This window comes from Capronia epimyces (assembly GCF_000585565.1).
Source record: "Capronia epimyces CBS 606.96 chromosome Unknown aczIQ-supercont1.10, whole genome shotgun sequence".
Taxonomy (NCBI): Eukaryota; Fungi; Ascomycota; class Eurotiomycetes; order Chaetothyriales; family Herpotrichiellaceae; genus Capronia; species Capronia epimyces.
The window spans coordinates 330,819-349,434 of NW_006912913.1; the positions used below are offsets into that span (position 1 = coordinate 330,819).

General features: G+C 53.2%; 7 protein-coding genes across 7 annotated transcripts; 3 read left to right on the plus strand and 4 right to left on the minus strand.

Moving 5' to 3' along the window:
• Positions 1 to 714: 714 nt before the first annotated feature.
• On the minus strand, positions 715 to 1,269 carry A1O3_09660 (uncharacterized protein; the record flags this gene model as incomplete). The annotated part of the gene is made up of 1 exon (XM_007739754.1): positions 715 to 1,269. The coding sequence occupies one exon, from the start codon at positions 1,267 to 1,269 to the stop codon at positions 715 to 717; it is 555 nt and encodes a 184-aa protein (XP_007737944.1).
• A 1,239-nt stretch (positions 1,270 to 2,508) lies between these two features.
• Positions 2,509 to 3,048, minus strand: A1O3_09661 (uncharacterized protein; the record flags this gene model as incomplete). The annotated part of the gene is made up of 1 exon (XM_007739755.1): positions 2,509 to 3,048. One exon carries the CDS (start codon positions 3,046 to 3,048, stop codon positions 2,509 to 2,511), a length of 540 nt encoding a protein of 179 aa, XP_007737945.1.
• Positions 3,049 to 4,129: 1,081 nt separating this feature from the next.
• On the minus strand, positions 4,130 to 6,314 carry A1O3_09662 (uncharacterized protein; the record flags this gene model as incomplete). Its single annotated transcript, XM_007739756.1, has 9 exons — positions 4,130 to 4,470; positions 4,531 to 4,653; positions 4,749 to 4,839; positions 4,902 to 4,961; positions 5,024 to 5,065; positions 5,150 to 5,384; positions 5,450 to 5,796; positions 5,888 to 6,004; positions 6,063 to 6,314. The coding sequence occupies 9 exons, from the start codon at positions 6,312 to 6,314 to the stop codon at positions 4,130 to 4,132; spliced, it is 1,608 nt and encodes a 535-aa protein (XP_007737946.1).
• A 1,008-nt stretch (positions 6,315 to 7,322) lies between these two features.
• A1O3_09663 (uncharacterized protein) lies at positions 7,323 to 9,089 on the minus strand (the record flags this gene model as incomplete). The annotated part of the gene is made up of 6 exons (XM_007739757.1): positions 7,323 to 8,043; positions 8,099 to 8,281; positions 8,346 to 8,458; positions 8,525 to 8,659; positions 8,716 to 8,920; positions 8,986 to 9,089. 6 exons carry the CDS (start codon positions 9,087 to 9,089, stop codon positions 7,323 to 7,325), a joined length of 1,461 nt encoding a protein of 486 aa, XP_007737947.1.
• A 350-nt stretch (positions 9,090 to 9,439) lies between these two features.
• A1O3_09664 (uncharacterized protein) lies at positions 9,440 to 11,318 on the plus strand (the record flags this gene model as incomplete). Its single annotated transcript, XM_007739758.1, has 8 exons — positions 9,440 to 9,480; positions 9,716 to 9,954; positions 10,007 to 10,331; positions 10,404 to 10,460; positions 10,536 to 10,629; positions 10,681 to 10,847; positions 10,899 to 11,042; positions 11,108 to 11,318. 8 exons carry the CDS (start codon positions 9,440 to 9,442, stop codon positions 11,316 to 11,318), a joined length of 1,278 nt encoding a protein of 425 aa, XP_007737948.1.
• Positions 11,319 to 14,373: 3,055 nt separating this feature from the next.
• A1O3_09665 (uncharacterized protein) lies at positions 14,374 to 16,370 on the plus strand (the record flags this gene model as incomplete). Its single annotated transcript, XM_007739759.1, has 2 exons — positions 14,374 to 15,310; positions 15,376 to 16,370. The coding sequence occupies 2 exons, from the start codon at positions 14,374 to 14,376 to the stop codon at positions 16,368 to 16,370; spliced, it is 1,932 nt and encodes a 643-aa protein (XP_007737949.1).
• Positions 16,371 to 17,225: 855 nt separating this feature from the next.
• A1O3_09666 (uncharacterized protein) lies at positions 17,226 to 17,561 on the plus strand (the record flags this gene model as incomplete). Its single annotated transcript, XM_007739760.1, has 1 exon — positions 17,226 to 17,561. One exon carries the CDS (start codon positions 17,226 to 17,228, stop codon positions 17,559 to 17,561), a length of 336 nt encoding a protein of 111 aa, XP_007737950.1.
• Positions 17,562 to 18,616: the final 1,055 nt, after the last annotated feature.

An 18,616-nucleotide genomic window follows, 5' to 3' on the forward strand; every position in this document is an offset into this window, starting at 1 on the left:
CACAAGAAGAGAGAGTCGTCACAAGAAGAGAGAGTCGTCACAAGAAGAGAGAGTCGTCACAAGAAGAGAGAGTCGTCACAAGAAGAGAGTATCATTATAAGAAGAGAGAGTTGTTATAGGTAGGAAGAGTTATTAAGAAGTACAGAGAGTCGTTATTAATAGGAGGCTTAGGCACAAGAGAGAGTCTACTTATTTTAAGCTACTAGATAAGGGCGAGGAATCAGAGTGAAGGATAGAACAGGAATCGAAATGGAAAGATCGATATTGAACTTGAGAACTTGTTGTATTAATGCCATGACTAGCACCTATACTAGGCTGAGCCTAGGAGGTGTTCTTCAAGGTATGCTATGCTATGCTATGCTATGCTGCTATTCGTCATGTGTTGTTTTTGATGAGTGATGCTGGAAAGCTCGGCCCTGAAAAGATATTGTCCAGTTCCATCACAATACCAGCAAGCTCAGCACAAGGAAGGTAATAGTTTACAGATCAAACGCCGGCCGGTTGTGAATGATATCATGCTGGTCGTGAATTAGGTTTTCGTCATCCATAAAGATGTTTGTTGAGGGTTGGAAGGTCCACAGTGAGCAAGGTGATATGGAAAGGAGTGAAGATCGAGTTGGGCGAATGGAGTGGACGAGATGCTGTGGTGAGAGTTGCCATGCCCTACTCAATGTCGGGTTTGCAGTCACATTGTCGTCTTCCACGCAAGCCCCCTTACTCGGCGGAAATCTGGATCCTCTTGGCCCCTCTGGATTTTTCCAGCTTGGGAACAACAACGCTCAGGATGCCGTTCTTGAGGCTGGCCTTCACATTGTCCTGGTCGACAGGGTTGGGGAAGGCAAAGCTCCTGGCGAACTCGCCGACCTGGCGCTCCGAGACCCAGTAGGTGTGCTTGGGCTCAGCTTTTGCCACGTCTTTCGGTCCCGTGGTGGCCACCTCTTTGCTGGAGGATTCGACTTGTTGCTGGCCATTAGTCGGCTCCGGCTTCTGGCCTTCTTCTCGGTAGTGCTCGGTCCGACCCTTGATGGTCAGCGTCTGGTCATCCTCGAATTGGATGCTGACGTTCTTCTGGTCGATGCCAGGCAGTTCGCCCTCGAGGATGTACTTGTCTTGAGCCTCCTTGACATCGAACTTGGGGGCAAAGGTGCGAGAGGCCGTCTCAGATAACTTCTGGAGCTCGGAGAAGGTGTCGTTGAAGAGGTTGAAGAAAGGACCGAGTTCTTGTCGGGACGGTCCGAAGGAGGTGCTTAGTCTTGGGAACAGAGCCATTGCGAGAGTGTTACGTGTGGGTTTGAGTGAGGGAAGTGTGTTGATTTTGACTTTTAGTCGCGATGTCTAGAGTGTATTCAATGATGTTTTTCTGATCTGATCTGGTGAACTCGGTCTAGAGGGAGACGTTCGGGGGTGATTTATAGCTTGTAGGTCGCAGGCGATGAAGCTTCTAGACAGGGGTGATTGCGTCAAAGGCCCCCGGAATGTGGCAAGAGAGAAGTGGTGTGAACTTTCTAGACCAATGTTGATATTGCCTCTTTGGGCTTCTCGATGGTCCTGGCGAGTGGGGGAAACGCCTGCTCGAATTTTCGAGAGCCCTCCACCACTCGAGTCGCTCCCTGGTCCCGGACGCACAGCATCCATCTCCTGAGGGTGTCGACGGCGCGTGGAGTCATTGTCCCCTGACCCTCTTTTCCATGCAGCACTTTCTCTTCCTCGCTCTTCCGGACAACATCCAACATCCGTCCTTTTCCTTGACAGATGGCGAGGCATGCAAGGCTGACGGGGATGTGCTTTAGGTAGTGAGGTGCAGTGGCGCCGCAGTGGGTGGGCCAGCACGTCATTACAACCGAATCGTCGTAGCAGGGTCACGTGTTACCCCGCAACCATCTCGATCTCCCTAGAAGTTTCCGGCACTTGCAGGCGCCAGAGGCATGAGCTTAGAGGCATTTTTAGGCATACTTGGAGCTGCTGGCCACTGGCAGGCTCTCACACCACGCCCACCCAAGACCCTAAGTCCACTACCCCCGGATCAGCCTTCCGACACCAGCTCTGCGTGCCGGTGGTAGGTGCACTCGCGTCATTACAAAATTACTCTGGACCTAGTACCTTAGGTAGGTACCTGGTAGGTAGGCTGTCACCATCAAGGTCAAGACAAGTGAACAGTTGCGAGCGTCTTGGGCTGGGCTGGATGGCAAAGCTGTCATCCAGAAACCAGAAACATTCATCAATTGGTCCTTCCACCAAGTATTTTGCAAAGAGAGAAACTCCGTATCAAGCCGGTTGACTCCATCATTCATGTTCCCGTCCCTTCTAACCAACTCGTGGCCTGAATTCCGACTGTTGCCAATAGCGCTGCTGTTAGCGTTGGGAATATCATGATCATACTGCGGTGGACCGTTCTGCGAGGTCCTCAAACTTGACCTCCAGCATCATCGTTTAGAACCAGGCAGCCTAGGCCAGGCCAGGCCAGGCCTGCCGCAGGATTCCGATTCGGCCGCGGTGTCGACAGTCTCATTAGTTGCTGCCTCCGTCTTGGGGTGTCATACGGGCCACTTCTTCCTTTGTCTTTTTGAATGAACTCTTCCGTCCAGTCGTGGAGGGTCCCTTTGAAGATACAGGATAAGAGCTCCAGCTGTCGCACTGGGGGAGTTCATGGGAACTGGGGCCCATGTTGTTCTCATTCAAATCCGAGCGGCTCCGGGCCTCGACGGCGGGACTGAGGGACTCTTCGACCTCGGGGTCGGAGAGCATCTCTTCTTCGACGCGCTCTCGTTGAGACCGGTCTTGCTCGCGTAATTTCTCCAGCCGTTCGGCCACTGTGGATTGATATTTGCGGTGATGCTGTGAGGACTTGGCGTCGCCAAACAGCTTTGTTTGTTCCTGGCTAATGACATTCCGAATCGAATCTACGAGGTGGCCCAGTTTCGAGTCACGACGCTCTAGGTGGGCTTCCGGGTCATGCCCGGTGCTTCTCCTGCTCAGAGACGGTGAGCTTGGCGCGCTTTCAACGACATCAGGGTGCTCGGTGCTGGATTGTGAATCGTGTCGTCTCATGGCAAGTGGTGTTTGTGTAGGTATGATTGGCAAGTGTCTGTCAATTCAAGTATTGGGTTCTCTGTGTGTTTGTCTTGTTGCTAGACACACAATGTGATATGGGAAAGCCTATCTTCTCATGTGAGTTATATACGCGCCATAAGCAGAAAACCATGTGAACAAAGGTCGTCTGGGGATGTTGACGATCGAGGCAATAATCATCCCGATGCAGGATCGTGCCTAGAGGACTGGACAGGGACAGGTCTGTAGGGAACCAAGGTTTGGAATGCGGAGGGAATGATCGGCGATGGTAGGGATCCATGACCACAGTATTGCCTTTGTCTTCGAGGTCGGCAGCACATCTGGGTCAGACCACAATCTGGCATCTGCACCTTGGCCAACAAATGGGCGGTGGCGGCCGAAATGGCGCATCTAGACCATCAGCGCGGCTTGGCCTTCTGCAACGACAAACAACAACAATATCAATACCAGTCCTGGGAGCTGGAACTTGGACTACCCGAAACGTAGACGGCTGTGAGGTTTTCGACGCATGAGCAAAGCAAATCCTTTGCTGACTCCCTTCGAGCTGGCTCTACAGAATGAGTGCGAGGGCAGTCGAAGCTGCACTGGGGAGAACACCTGCGCAGAAGGTTTGCCGAGGATCAAATGACCCCCGAAAACCTCAATGTGGACGTGACCACTTGAAATGACAAATGACAAATGACGCCAAGCATCACAGACCCGGCCAGAACGTCGAGTCTCAACTGTGAAGCATCGTTCAAGTTCAGCCTCGTCCCGTCTTGACGATGGTGTGACCGCCATCCCCTGCACTCTCGCCCTCATCGTTGGCCACATGCACGCATGCTCTCTTCAAGCCAAGATCTTTCTCCCGGAGAGTTTGAACGAGAGGATGATCAAAGATGGACAGCTAGTACAACGTCCACTCACACTTCGAAAGGCAGGCAGTGTCACCTGTATGCCCAGAAGCTAGGTATGTATGCCACGATTCTATCTAGGTGGGATATGCAACGACCTACAGTAGTGTCAGTCTTGTCTGCATGGCTTGTCAGGCGTCCCATCCACAAAATGCCTCAATGACTCCTCAATTCCGGCCACTGCCCTTCTTGTAGAACTGTCTCTCCTCAAAGACTTTGATATCGTCCTGAACATAGAGCTTTCCTTCTTTCTTGGCCTTCAACTTGAGTCTGTGGATTCGGCGCACATCGTACTCCACATTGCGGGTGAGGTACCATGAGAAGGAGTTGGCGACAAATCCAAGACAGACAATGCCCGCGCACACACCAAACGGCACTTTGTATCTATTGTGTGCATATCGAGATTGAAAGATCTGCGGGCTGACAATGCCCCCAAGTTGCGCAATTCCCGACTGTAGGGCGAGACTGAAGGCAGTCCCGGTGGATCCTCGTAGCGTGGAAGATCGCCCTGTCGGACCAACGTTAGACGCATGCTCAAACGAATGGCGGGCAGGCCCATGATACTCACAAGCCCAGAAGGGAATGAAAAACATAAAGTAGAAGCCATAGCCGAAGATCAAAGCGATGTAGATTCCAATCCGGTTGGTGAGGGAAAGGAGGAGGATGAAAGAAACAATTTGGCCCAAGATGACTGTCGGAGGGGGTCCTGGTTAGCCTGAAACTCTACAAGAAAACGAAACCAAACCCATCAATCAGTTTGAAAGAAGACCCGCAGTATGCACGTACTCGTAAGACATATCGCTGGCCTCACCACAATGGCGCGCTCCATGAAGAAATAGGCACTGACTGATCCCATGACCGAGAGAACAGGCGGTGGCTACCAGATGCTCAATTAGTTGCTGTTGCCAAAGTCACGCTTGCTTGCGTTGCGAGACTTACAATATTGAGCAGTTGATTTCGAGGTAGCTTTGCGAATCCGAGGGATGTAGTGATTGTAGGCTTTGCATTCGTCAGACCAAGATGTTTCCCGTGGGACGCTTCTCTAAGCACGAAGGACTTACTAGATACCACTGAATGGCCAGTCCTCCGAAAGCAATACAGAGCTAAATAGCACAAAATTGCCCTTGTGAGCTCGTGTTCGTCGACCATTACCATCACACCGGTTGGGGGAGTCAGGGGACACGCACCTGAGAGACCAGGAAGGACCAGACTCTGATATCTTTCAGTGAGGTGATCGTCTCCTGGAGCGAAAAAGCTGGGTCATTCGTCTTAGGGGCATTCTCCGACAGTCGAGCTTCAACGAACTCTTGCTCTCGAAGGGTGAGCCACTTTCCAGTCCGCTTCGACTTGGGATAATCGGGAAGGACAAGCCAGACCACGCCTGCGAGAGCCATGGTCCCCAATCCTTCCAAGAGGAAGACCCTACCAGACAATCGTCCGTCAGCATTTCAAAGAGATCGGCCAAGAACGAAGAAACAATGACCTACCATTGCCATGCACTCAGCCCGCCGATTCCGTTCATGTACGAGATTGCGAAACAGAGCAGCGAGCCTACAATACCAGAGGCATTTTGAAGGGCAAACAAGATGACCAGAGGTCGTCCCAGCTCCTCGGTTCGGTACCAGCTGGTGAGATGCGTGATGATGCCGGGGAACAGGCCGGCTTCCATGACGCCCAGGAAGAAGCGTGCCGCGTACAGACCTTGTTTGTTCTTGACCGCCGCGTGGCAGGCTAAGACTCCCCCCCAGAGGAATGCGATCCTCACCTGAAAGAGGCGCGGCTTCATCACTTTGAGCAGGAGGTTGCTCGGGGCTTCGAACACAACATAGGCGATCTATGAATGCAATGCACCTTCGTTCAGTGCTGGTCCGTCATGCCATGTTAAGCAATGGATGGGATTGGGATGGGGTGGGTGAGCCACTGACAAAGAAGACAGTTTGCACCCAGTTGTATTCGTTCGAGGTCATGTGGAGCTGTTTCAGTATGTTGCGCGGCTCTCCCACCTGGAGGACCTTGACGGCAGCGGCATTGTTTGCATCGATCTCACCTCGAAGTTAGCGCTCGTCCTGGGTGACGGGGACGGGGTGGGAATTCGCATACCGCTCGAACCATGGACATGAATCCAATAATAGTGACGATTCTCATGTCGACCTTCCGCATGATCTTTTTCTCTTCCTCGGGCGTGAACGTGGCCAGAAAGTCGGCATGTGGCTTCGATGCTACTTCTAGGCCTCCGGTCTCAGTGTCCTCATCGTGGTCGAGGTCGAGGTCGTGGCCGTTGCGGGAGTGGTCCACGCTGGGCTCCTGAAGGGTGATGGTCCCAGATTCTTTGACTGCTTGAGCTTGAGACATCTCGGCGTTGTTATTGTTTTCGATGGTATGGCCTGTCCCTCAAACCGGCGGGTAGATCGAGTTTCTCCCTTGCCCACATCACACAGCATCATGCGGACAGTCATCGTGTCTTTTATCGCGATCCTTTGGGCGTGTTGAGCATCTTCCGACCTTGGTTCCGTTACCTGATGGCGTCTTTCCGTGCGCACCGGGCCTTAAGCCTTGCACACTTTCCGACCCATCGATTGCACCATCCCGCGAGCGTGGCACGTGATCGAGATGTAGAGGCTCTGTCTACACACACCGATTCAAGGTCTCGACCAGTAGGCTTACTGTAGGTTGGGTTTGTTTGGTGTTTGTGGCGGCTTTGGGGGCGCTTTATGAAGGCAGCGAATGTATGCGTTGATGATGATGATGATGATGAATTCAATTGACGGCGTCCCAGCTGCTTCTTCTCATACAACTATGCATCCTATATATACTATAATAGTCTTCTTATCGTGTCCGTACTAGGCTAGTAGGCGTTGTTGTTCTTCCGGTGTAATCCTCCTCCTTCGATGAAATCTTCTTGGTAGAGTATATCTTCCTTGTAGTCCTTCTCTTTCGTCGGATAAAAACCTCTAGTACGAGTAGAAGATAACCGTACGAGATAAAGGTAAGGAATCGCGGTAGAGGATGTTGTTATCGCTCGAGTGTCAACCCGAAGGAGGTTGAGGCTACCTCGGTGGTTGGCTGTTGGCTGTTGGCTGTAGGTAGGTAGGTAGGTAGGTAGGTAGGTAGGTAGGTTACTGTCGCTAAAGCAAATAGCATTCTGAGGTCTCTGTTGATAAGTTGAGAGGTCTTGGTTTCACAGCCTACATGAGGCTGCTACTCACACCCTGCACCGCGTGAAGGTGCCTCTCGCGCAGGGCAGCGAATGTATGCGTGGAATTGTCAACTTGTCTTTAGTAGTAATCATTGTTTGGTTGCCGACTATCAGGTCGTACGATACTCGGAAAGACAAAATCCCAAAAGATTCAAATTATGCTGCTAGCTTTCTGGACAGACCTCAAACTTGAAACGGGAACCTGGGTGTTCAGGCCGTAACCGAGCATTCCCGGGAGTCCCATAAAGATTCTCCCTTGCCGTGCCTCCGGGGACGGGATACTCATTATCCCCAAGCCATCCTCTCTTCTCCAGAGCAGGAATCAAATAAGTGACAATGTCCTCCCAGGCCTGTGGGACGACGACATGAGAAAGATTGAATCCGTCCACGTCTGCTTCGAGAATCCACCGTTCCATTGCCTGCGCAGCTTGGTCTCCCGTGCCCACCACATACGAGGCATTGCCGCCAATCGACAGCCATTCGCTCATGATCCGTGGTGTCCAGTGATTGATTCCGTCCGGCCTCTGCACGATCACTTCGCGTTGCTTTAACGAGAAGTGCGCGAGTGCTGGATCTTCTACTGTGGTTGGCAATTCTTCATCGAGTGGAAAAGTGCTCAGGTCGATCCTCGCGATGCCGCCGTACAGAGCGAGGGCTCCTTCGGGGTTCGAATGTCTTCTGAACGTTTCAAACTTGGCCTGGGCTTCCTCTTCCGTTGCTCCCAGGATCGGCGTGAAGGAAACAAAGAACTTGATACTCTGGGGATCGCGGCCCATCTGGGCAGCCAGGGCTCTCGTCTTCTTGATGTTGCCGGCGAGCAGCGTCGGGCTTTTCGAACTGACGAAAATACACTCGGCATGCTTGGCCCCAAATTGGGCACCGGCACTGTTGTTCTGTCAGCAGGGGTCATTCCAGCGAGGAGAGGCAAAATCACACTTACGGCGACATCCCCGCTTGAAAGAGGACCGGTGTCCGTTGTGGACTGGGATTCACTTGATGCGCGCTTTTGCACTGGAAATACTTGCCTGAGTGATTGATCTTTCTGACTTTGTCAGGATCGGCGTAGACTCCCGTCTCTCGGTCGGCGATGACTGCATCATCTGCCCACGAGCCTTCCCATAGCCTGGGTGGCCGGTTGGTTAGGAAGATGGTCATTCAGCGCTCCACGACAGGTGGGATGAGCTCACTTGTACATTAATTCGACATACTCGTCGGCCATTGCATATCTTTCGTCGTGTTCTGGAAGGGACTCCAGCCCCATGGCTTGGGCAGCCGTCTCCGACCACGATGTCACAATGTTCTGTTGCTCCGTCAGCCCTCCATCCATCATTCCAACCGCGTCCCTTTGGCTCGTGGGAGATCGTACCCACGCCACTCGGCCCTTTGTAATATGGTCCAGGGTGGAAAACCGTTTGGCCAGGATGAAGGGAGGCTCGAACGTGGTGCAAGCAGTGATGCCAAAGTTCAGATTGGTCGTGACAGCTGCCATGGCCGAAATGATCTGCAATCAAGTCAATCAAACCAGATATGGCTAGGTTGGTAGTAGGGTATAAGTACCACGAATGGGTCGTAGAGAGGCCACTGACATCCGGCTTTGATGGCTGTGGCATGGCTCCCTCTGTAGACATCATGAGAGCCAAAGTTGTCCGCCAGAAAGAGAGCGTTGATCTTGCCGGATTCCAACACCTTGGCCACATGGATCCAGTATTCCAAGCTGCTTTTCGTCAAGCTCTTGTCGTCGGGGTTCGTCCACTGGCCAACGCTGAGGCAGGCGTCAGGCTTCGACACAGGACCCATGACCCAGGTGTAGGTGTACGGCTGCCATACCTGATGTGACCAACTCCGTTCATGTCGAAAGCATTGAGGAGAATCCGTTTCTTCGGCCCATTTGCCAACCGGGGAGCATTGCCGGCGTCCTTTGCTGTAGCCATTTGTGTTGGACGTCGCGGTGTGTATGTAGTTTTGCGTGCAAGGCGGTCGCCGGCATTCTATCCAGAACAGTCATGTCTTCGTTTTCCCTCCTGATTATGTGTCGGAAGAAGATACAGGGGAAGCCTTGTCGGAAACCAACATATCAATGCTTTGGGCTGGGTTCCGCGTTAGGGGTCTTTTCAGTGGGCCGTGAAGCTGGCGGGCACCTGGTTTGGCCGAATCACAATACGCACTGAAGTGCTCATCGGAATCACGCATTGCACAATTGAAGGACATGAGGGCCCACGGCCAACATAAATTCCTGCAACCCACTGCTGGGTCATGTATGTTCCGCTTCCTTCAGACAATCATGCTTCCGTCGGAAGTCGGCGTCAAGTCAACCAGGGAGAAGTATGCTTCCAGGGCCTGTGACTTGTGCAAAAGGCGGAAGTCGAAGTGCGACGGGAACGAGGTACTGTAAAACGGCACAGATTCCCGCCAAGGCCGCTTCGAACTGACGGTTACCGTGATAGCCCTGTCATCGGTGCCTCAGAGCCGGTCATGGTATGCATTACCCATCTCGAGGGCGTTGAAATGCCTTCGGATCTATAGTCGAACACTAAGACGGAAAAGCCTGTTTCTACAGTCCAGCTCAGGATCAGACCAAGAGAAAGCGTCGAGGTCTCAATCATCGTCATCACGCCGACTTTGCCGCTCAGGCGGTGACCCCGATCGACAGCCAAGCTACGCTCGAAGGATCAGACAACTTGAATTCTCCGGCGGTACCTCTAGAGGGCCCTGCTTTCAGAAACCAGTTCCGTCCAGGCGTCGAAGGGCGGCATGTCATCCTCCCAGACGAACCTGACGAGCCTGACGAAGAGTCTGGTATGTATGGACCACGTCCGGCCCCTGTCTTGCTTGTCGAACTGACCGCGAGAACGAGATGCGAGTGGATTGTCTTTTCTCCGAAGAATCTATCGCCATCTGACTTCTATCATCTCGCTTGACACCTTTCCACGCTCAATTTACTCTGAAGCCGACCAAGAGCCCATCTGGGCGGATTCTGCGCCCACTTTCTTCGTCCCGCCACGAGAAGATTCCGAAGAGTATATCCAATGTTATTTCAGCTATTCGAATGTGACCTACCGGTATGTCTCGAGACTGGTCATTGACGAGCTCTTCGAGCGGTTCTACAAACCGGATACCAGTCCTCCGAAGGATCACGGGTCCATGGCAATGCTGTTGCTGGTCATGGCTCTCGGGTAAGAATGACATGTGTCCAGCTGAACCAAGTTGTCTGGACCAGAGCTGACAGACTGTGTCCGCACCTTTAGATGCATCTGGCTTCCTTCGTGGAAAGGGAACAGCTTTGATCTGGCCAAAAAGCAATGGTAAGCCAAAATAAGCTGCTGCATTCTTCCAAGGATCAGACGTCGATCTTCGTCTGAACATACCCTTTCTCTTAGTGTTCGAATTCAGCGAGCAGCCTTGCGAAGCCTGCAGTTGGTCTCGTCCAATTTCCCTCCGTCCTTGCCTACAGTCCAATCCTATGTCTTGAATGTCAGTTACACCCGCCTCCCTATCCGATGATCGTCTTGCTCAGATCACCAGTGTCATCTAAACCTTGCTCTGGCCCGCTACGACTCGGCCTGGGTGTCATTAGGAATGGCAATACGACTGGGCCAGATGGTCGACCTGCAGTCGCTTGGGCGCCCCGCCAATCCCAACAACCAACACACCATGAGCTGTTTGTTCTGGTCGATGTTCATGCTGGACAGGTAGGAGAAAGTTGATCCTACACAATCCTCAGTCCTGACCCTGTGACGTAGGTATCTGTCGCTCGTCCTCGGCCGTCCAACCACCCTGAACGAGGAAGACATTACGCGACCATACCCAGAGACCGTTGTTGGCCCTCGGGGAGAAGTCGACGAAGAGGAATCTAGCCTGATGCCGGGTGTTGTGGCCCACGTCAAGTATGCTTGACTTCTCATCTTGCAGCCAATGCGGCCAGCGTGACCTGACTTGCATGTGCATCTAGGCTTACCAGGATCATGGGCCATATCAACAAACGTCTCTACCCCAAACGGATTAAACTCGACCCCCGAGCTCGTGATGTGGCAGTTGGCGAATTGGCGCAAGAAATCGAACGTTGGAAGGCAGAAACACCTCCATTTTTCAACCCGGAAGCAGCATCAGAGAATGGACCGGCCTCCCCTTTTCACATTGTTCCGGGCATTTTCATCCGGTAGGGCTGCTCGTTTCGAGCCAACGTCGAATGATGAACCCGTCGTCTAACTTGATAGGATCAGACAGCAAAAGTCGATCCGAGCCGCGTTCTATTACATGGAGCTGCTCCTATACCGAGGGTATCTCCTGGAAGAGGCGTTGCACAGAATTTCCTGTCTATCACGAGGGGAGCATGCAACCATCAATTCCTTGTCCATTCCGGCCCAAAAGTGCCTGGATACCGCGTTGAAGTTGGCCGGCCTGGCGGGAGCAATTCATGAGGACGCCATGTACAATGCTGCATACTGGGTAATCTTCCCATCTCGGTCATGTTGAAGCGGTCGCGGGTTTGGCTAACCTTTCATCCAACCAGGGCGTATCGTACTTCGTCTTCTGCGCCATCACCGTCATCTTGGTGTATTTGACCTTGTGGCAGGACTCTGAAAGGCACATTGAGATCAAGCATGTTGTCGACCGCGCGATGAAAGGGCACAAGAAGCTTTGTCACCCGTCCGATCTGCAGAGCCACCAATTGTTAGAGGTAAGTCCATAGCGTGCGCCCGGTCCCCAGCCTTGCGTCGACCCCGTTACATCATAGGATAACCTTTTACTCAGGCTTCGCAGGCGACAGCAAACAGGGTGGAATGGGGAAGAGGGACCAGCAGTTCGCGGATGCAGAATGCAACAGCGGTCAACGGCAATGTACTAGACCACGACGACGTATGCAATCCACAGTGAGTCGCGCTTCAGTTGGAAAACATAAACATCATCCATCTAGCTGGCCTCCACTAACGACATGCCACAGCTTGTCTTTGTTCGACGAGGCCTTCTTAGAAGGTGTCTCCGAGTACGGGACCTTTGAGAACGGCGCCGAGTTGGATTTTATCATGAATGCTGGGTTTGACTGGCGGTGACCACATACAAGTGCCGCCGTGTATAGCATCAGTTTGGAACCATGTCAAAGGCCAGAACCCCTGTCTCTCACGTCCTCGGTAGACGGACGGTAAAGATGGCCCAATGGCAGACGCAGAGCCACAGAGTACGTACTAACAGCTGGCGCTGTGAGAGAACTATGTACCATTGTACGAGACTGCCCATACTGTGGAACTCGGGTCGGTCGGCCCCACGCGGAAAGCACGTTTAGGCGATATGTGTCTTGAGCGGTCCAGGGACAAGGAACTTCGGGCCTATTTGTCCGCCGGCAGGAGCTTTACCTTTGCCCCTGGCTGCAGACATTCATGATGCGTGGCGAGGCTCCAGGAAACCATGGGCGATGACAGGATGGATCACTTCTTCACGGCCAGGGTGGAGTTTCCCAACATCTGGGCTGTGCAATTTGTCATCTATGGATCTATGGATCTATGGGCCCAGAAGTCAGTAATTAGCTGCCGCGTGCTCGACGCCCTGGCAAGGGATTCGCAGATCGATCGACGCGCACGATAGAATGTGGATGCTGTGAAACAGCAACGAAGACTAGAACTAGAACTAGAACCAGAATTAGAATTCTTTGCACTGTTCGGATATCTCGGCTACAACAGGGGTGGCACAACATCTCCTTTCGAACTGCTCGCAAGCTGGCGAGATTGTGAGATGCATACAGAAGAGCCACCTAATAATAATGTGCCATGGTCGCGTTCAACTTGGGCAGCAGGAGAAGCAAGAAGCAGCCGCCAGTGGAGCAGTGCCTGGTGTTAAATAGTAGTAAATACCGCAGATGTCAGACATACAGAGTACTCCGTACGTAGTCACCGACTCCATCCTTATCACTTCCTGCCGGTTTCGGATTTTGGGTGGTAGTCTGTGACAAGACATCGTACGCCGTACGGAGTAGAGTCCAAGCTAGGTAGGCGAGCTAACTAGTTGAGATAAGTTCGAGAAGCATGTGAAGGCTGAAAGCGGAAGGCTGAAGGTAGCTTGTGCTTGTTCAATGACTACTACCGTCTACGTACTGGTACATCGCTCGTGGCTTTGTGGACCTACGGAGCGAATATGCCGGTGTACGGAGTACTCTGTACAGCACAGATAACTCTGTAAACAGCGGATACCTGACCAGGACGCGATGCAACTTTTACTCTGGTACTAGTACGGATACTCCGTTATCTGGAGTCTGTACAGATTTTTCAAGCCGAGGCTCACAAGGCTGGATGTGATAGCGACGGAGCCGCTAAGCCGAAAAGTCTTAGTGAATGCTGATATCTCACTAAAAATTTCAGACTAGCCGAGTCTGTCGCACTAAGGCATTAAAAGAACTCACCGGCACGGTGGTGACGCAGCGTGGACTCGGACAACCTTCCACCAATTTCTCTCCCTCCGGTTTATCCGGGAGACGCAGGCCTAGTACGGCTAGTACGACTAGTGCGACGTCCACTGATTTCGCTGTGGGAGTAAGTCTCCATCGCTGAGGGCGCAGGCAGCAGGCGCAGGCAGCTGCAGTGGCAGTCGACTGCTCTCAACCGTTCCAGTTTCTCTCCATCACTTAATTGGTATCGAAGACGAGCTCTTGAGCCATACTGGCACTGCGAATCGACCCAAGATCGAGTGGCTGGCACCGTGCGGCATATCAATACGCTATACGCAATACGCGCTGCCAACGCCACCGCCGGTGTCTAGTGTCTACCATCCACCGTCCACCCACTGCTGGTGGAACTTTCTGAATCATGTCAAAGCTTGCGGCCGAAAGACTGCCTCCAATCACCATGGCCAGATCGCCAAACAATGGGAACACTCGCCCCTGTGAATCGGTGACACCGGTAGCAATATTGGGACCGAGTACGGATACTCACGCAGCTCTTCTATCTGTTGTTGGCCCCGTCGGCGTTGAACGTGCCACGTCCCACGTCGACCGGGCTGTGTCTGCCGGTACCTTGGCCACTTTGCCGCCCTCGCTGTTTGTTATCAATGTTTCGCCCGTTGGGGCATCGGGGTTTTCATTCACCCATGAGTACACTTAACGACATTTTTTTTCAAGCAGTGACAATTGTAGGCCTTTAATTCCTTTCGACCTCTCCCCTCCACCAGCCGAGCAGTCCATTGCAACTTCCCGGCCGCCGTCCCCTCGTCGACAAGATCCCGCCTATCATGGCAGAGAAAGACGACGTCGAGGACTCGGTTTGTCCCCAACTACCCATATTCCGACTCGTCGTCGATCAGGCTCGCGTCACCCCAGAAGTACTGAACTACCCTTATCGCGGGTCCGGCACAGAGCACGACCCTTACATTGTCAGCTACATCCCCAATGACCCGGGCAATCCGTTCAACTGGACGTCGGCGCGGCGATGGAATATCAGTTTTATCGTGTCTGCAGAAATCCTAGCCACGGCGTTTGCTTCCAGTGCTTTCAGCGGCACCATCCGAGAAATCTACATCGATTTCGGCGCCAGTACTGAGTTGATCACGGCCGGCATCTCCTTGTTCGTGCTCGGATTCGCCCTTGGCCCCTTGCTCTGGGCTCCTCTGTCTGAAATCTACGGTCGTCAAATCATCTTCTTCATCACCTTTGGCTGCTTTACCGCCTTCAATGCCGGGTGTGCCGGTGCCAACAGCATTGGGACGCTGCTCGTCCTGCGTTTCTTCGCCGGTGCATTCGGCTCTTCGCCTTTCACCAACGCCGGCGGGGTCATCGCAGATGTCTTCACCGCGTCTGAGAGAGGCCTTGCCATGGGTATCTTTGCCCTGGCCCCGAGCATGGGTCCAACCTTGGGCCCATTCTGTTCCGGCTTTCTCGGAGAGACGCAGGGCTGGAAATGGGTCATGGGTCTTTTGACCATCTTCGCTGGTGTCCTTTGGATCTTGGGTACTCTCTTCGTGCCCGAGACCTATGCGCCAGTCATCCTTCGGAAACGGGTGGACAAACTATCCCACATGACCGGCAAGGTGTACATGTTGGAGGCGGACAAAGAGAAGGGCCGGCCATCACTCAAGTCCCTCCTGCCAGCTGCTCTGATTCGCCCGTGGATTCTATTGTTCTTGGAACCAATTGTATTGTTGCTGTCGCTGTACATTGCCATCATTTATGGTGAGTGCGCAGATAACCTTGCGGAAGAGCCAACCGTCTTCTGACTGACCTTTTTCTTCTTACAGGCACGCTTTATCTCATGTTCGGTGCCTACCCGATCGTCTTCCAAGAAACCCGTGGCTGGTCCGAGGGGATCGGCGGCCTGCCGTTTCTCGGCGTGGCAGTCGGCATGGTTCTTGGAATCGTCTTTTCCAGCTACACAAACAGGTGGTATGTGAAGGAAGCGGAAAAGCACGGCGGGGTTGCGCCCGCCGAAGCCCGGCTGCCGGCGGCAATGTATGGTGCCGTGGCGATACCCATTGGGCTGTTCTGGTTTGCCTGGACCAACTATCCATCGATTCACTGGATCTCACCCGTGCTCGCCGGAGTGCCCTTTGGCGCTGGCTTCACGATTCTTTTCCTGGTGGTGACCAATTATCTGATCGACGCGTACACGATCTTTGCCGCCTCGGTGCTGGCTGCCAACACGGTGCTGAGATCGCTGTTCGGGGCCGCCTTCCCGCTGTTCACCAGCGACATGTTCAAGACCCTGGGCCTGCACTGGGGCGCCTCGATCCCGGCGTTTCTGGCCTTGGCTTGTGTCCCGTTCCCCTTCGTCTTCTATCATTACGGGGCGAGCATCCGCAGCCGCTGTGTGTACGCCGCCCGGGCCGAAGCCGCCATGGCCGAACTCCGCGCCAAAGCCGCGCGATCTGCCGCTGCAGAGGCCGGGGCCGAAACACCAGAGGAATCGATCGGAGACGAGAGCGAGGCTGAGAAGGAGGAAGAAGAAGGCTCATCGCCGCGGTTAGAACCGATCCGTCCGACCCGGACGAATCTCTCGGCAGACCGGGCCTCGTTGGCCAGGATCAAGTCCCGCTCTGGCAGCATCAGCGAAGCCGCAGACTACAATTTCAGCCCTTACGACATTGACCGCGTCAATACCGCCGCGTCCATTGCCGGCTTGGATCTGACCCGCACCAGGACGAGTCGATCCGTCGAGCGCACCCGAACAAATCGCTCCCTGAGAACAAATCGTTCCTTGTCGCGCAGGCGGACGAGTCGATCCCGGGAGCGGTAGCCGTAGGGGTGTGGTGATCCGTGAACGGTGAGAGGTGATCTGGAGGGAGGTGAAAAGCAAGCACGGTCTTGACCCGTCCGTCATTGTACAACTACTTAATATTTGCATCATTGCAGCATGGAGCCAGTACCACCCAATAGATTTGTATTTCTTCACGACCAAATAGATTTCGTTGCTGTTAGCATCGGCCCCTTCCTTTCTGTCAGACAGTATTGTGACAAGAGATTGAGGTTTTCGACCACCACTCCGGCTGATGAAAGACCGCTGATGGCACCCAGGCAGGGCCTACGGCATTGAAAGAAGCTACGGACGAGGATAGGGTGCATCATCGGTAGTCTGTATCTGTAAGTAGAAGTGAAGTGGAAGTGGGCCAACTACAGGTACAGAGGAGGGACGTGTTCCACATGCACATGCCAGTAAACACAAGGAACATGAAGGGGACATGAAAGGCACCTTGAAGGGACCCATCCGATCGAGGCGAACTATTTATTGCCATCTTGGGACAGTGGACCGGAGAGAGAAGAGGCTGCGTTGCCGGTGCGAATCGGCCCTCGCTGACATGTGAAATTTACAGGCATTCCGTCTCATTCAGTTGCCATTATTCTTCACTTTCGGTCCATACCATACCATTCATTCCTTTTGACTCGTTGCCTTCCACTATTCTCCGAGATCATACTTAGCCTTCAGTGTGTTCCGGTCGTTCGGTCAGCCAGACTTCCGACAGAGACTATCTAGTATCCATCCGCGCGACCATCTAGGGACGGCTTCGACCTCGACAGCGGCAGCGACAGCAATATCAGCCTCAACATCAACATTCAAGAAAGATCTCTCTATATATAATAAACAGGCGCAACCATGGCCGACTTGGAGCCCAAAGTGTCCCCACCGCCAGCCTCGTCGACCACCTACCCCTACCCCTACCCCTACCCCTGTCTCCCCTGGCTCGGGCCGGAATACAGCAACGACAACATCAACTTCGACACGCAGTTCCAGGACTGGCAGATGGAGAGCCCAGCCGTGGTGCTGCAAGAGGCCCTGGCCGAGCTGTGGAAGAGACTGGTCGACGGCATTTCCGCCGAGTTGGGCTTGGGCTTGAGTGCCTTGCCGGGGTCTGTGTCCGCGGCTTTCCACGCCGCTGCGGGTGTAACGAGGCCAGGGTCGGGGTCGGGATCCGGGTCGAGGTCATCATAACATCACATCTGCTCTCTTCGCCAGTGTCTCACCCATCACCGTCGCCAAAGGACCGAGAACGGAACGGCATGTCGGCGCAAGAGGAATTGGGAGGAGGCGAAACCCGACCTAAGGAAAGGAGAAGGAGAAACGGACCGGAACGATTCTGGCCTCACATAATATGTGCAATAGACAGTACCTAGTCGACGAGAACTGGCGGTGGTCACTGTTACAGGTTCGACGCAGAACTGCGATGATTGATGATTGATTTGTCTGGCATGTGACTCTCCATAAAGCAATATCACGTGCCGAGTCTTGGCGTACACCCCCTCTCCCTCTCGCCTACGCCTGCGCAGTCAACCTTTTCACACACCTCTCGCTACACCCTACATTTTGGATCTCTCAACTCTTGGAACACATAACTACGTTTACTTAAACACTCGTTCAGGCGTGGCACTTTAACGGGTGTCGTACTTATTAACGAGTGTTAAACGCACTTATATCTGCCTATCGGGCTAAGCAAACCTAGAACTTTTAGAACACTCACTATTAGATATATAGGAACTCGCTGCCGCGGAAGATATCCCACGATAAACGACCGATCGATCCGACGACCTTAACCTCTCTACCTGCCTCTCTATCTACTACGATCGATCGATACGCGTTGTAGACCCGGGGGAAAGGGTAGGGCTTTCGTGCACGGCGGGGGAAGACGACCGGCTTTGGAACCGTAAACTATACCCCCAAGATCTTATATCGTTGGAAATCCTTAGGCTATACTTAGTACCAGATCGAGGTCTCTACGACGGACTTCGTCGCGGAGGCTATCTCGATCTACGTATAGTACGTAAAGCTCTCTACGGCGTACTTCGTCGCGGAGGCTTTATATACGCGAGTACTAGCGAATAATCGACACGGGGTTGAGAACCGTGCAGGACGCGCCCGGAATAGGCTTTGACCCATATAGGCTTAGCTCCTTATAGGCGTACGAAGTAATTAATCAATCAATCAATACGCCTGCGCAGTTCCCATAGATCCGAACATCGAACGTTTACTCGGTTGATATCTCTATCACA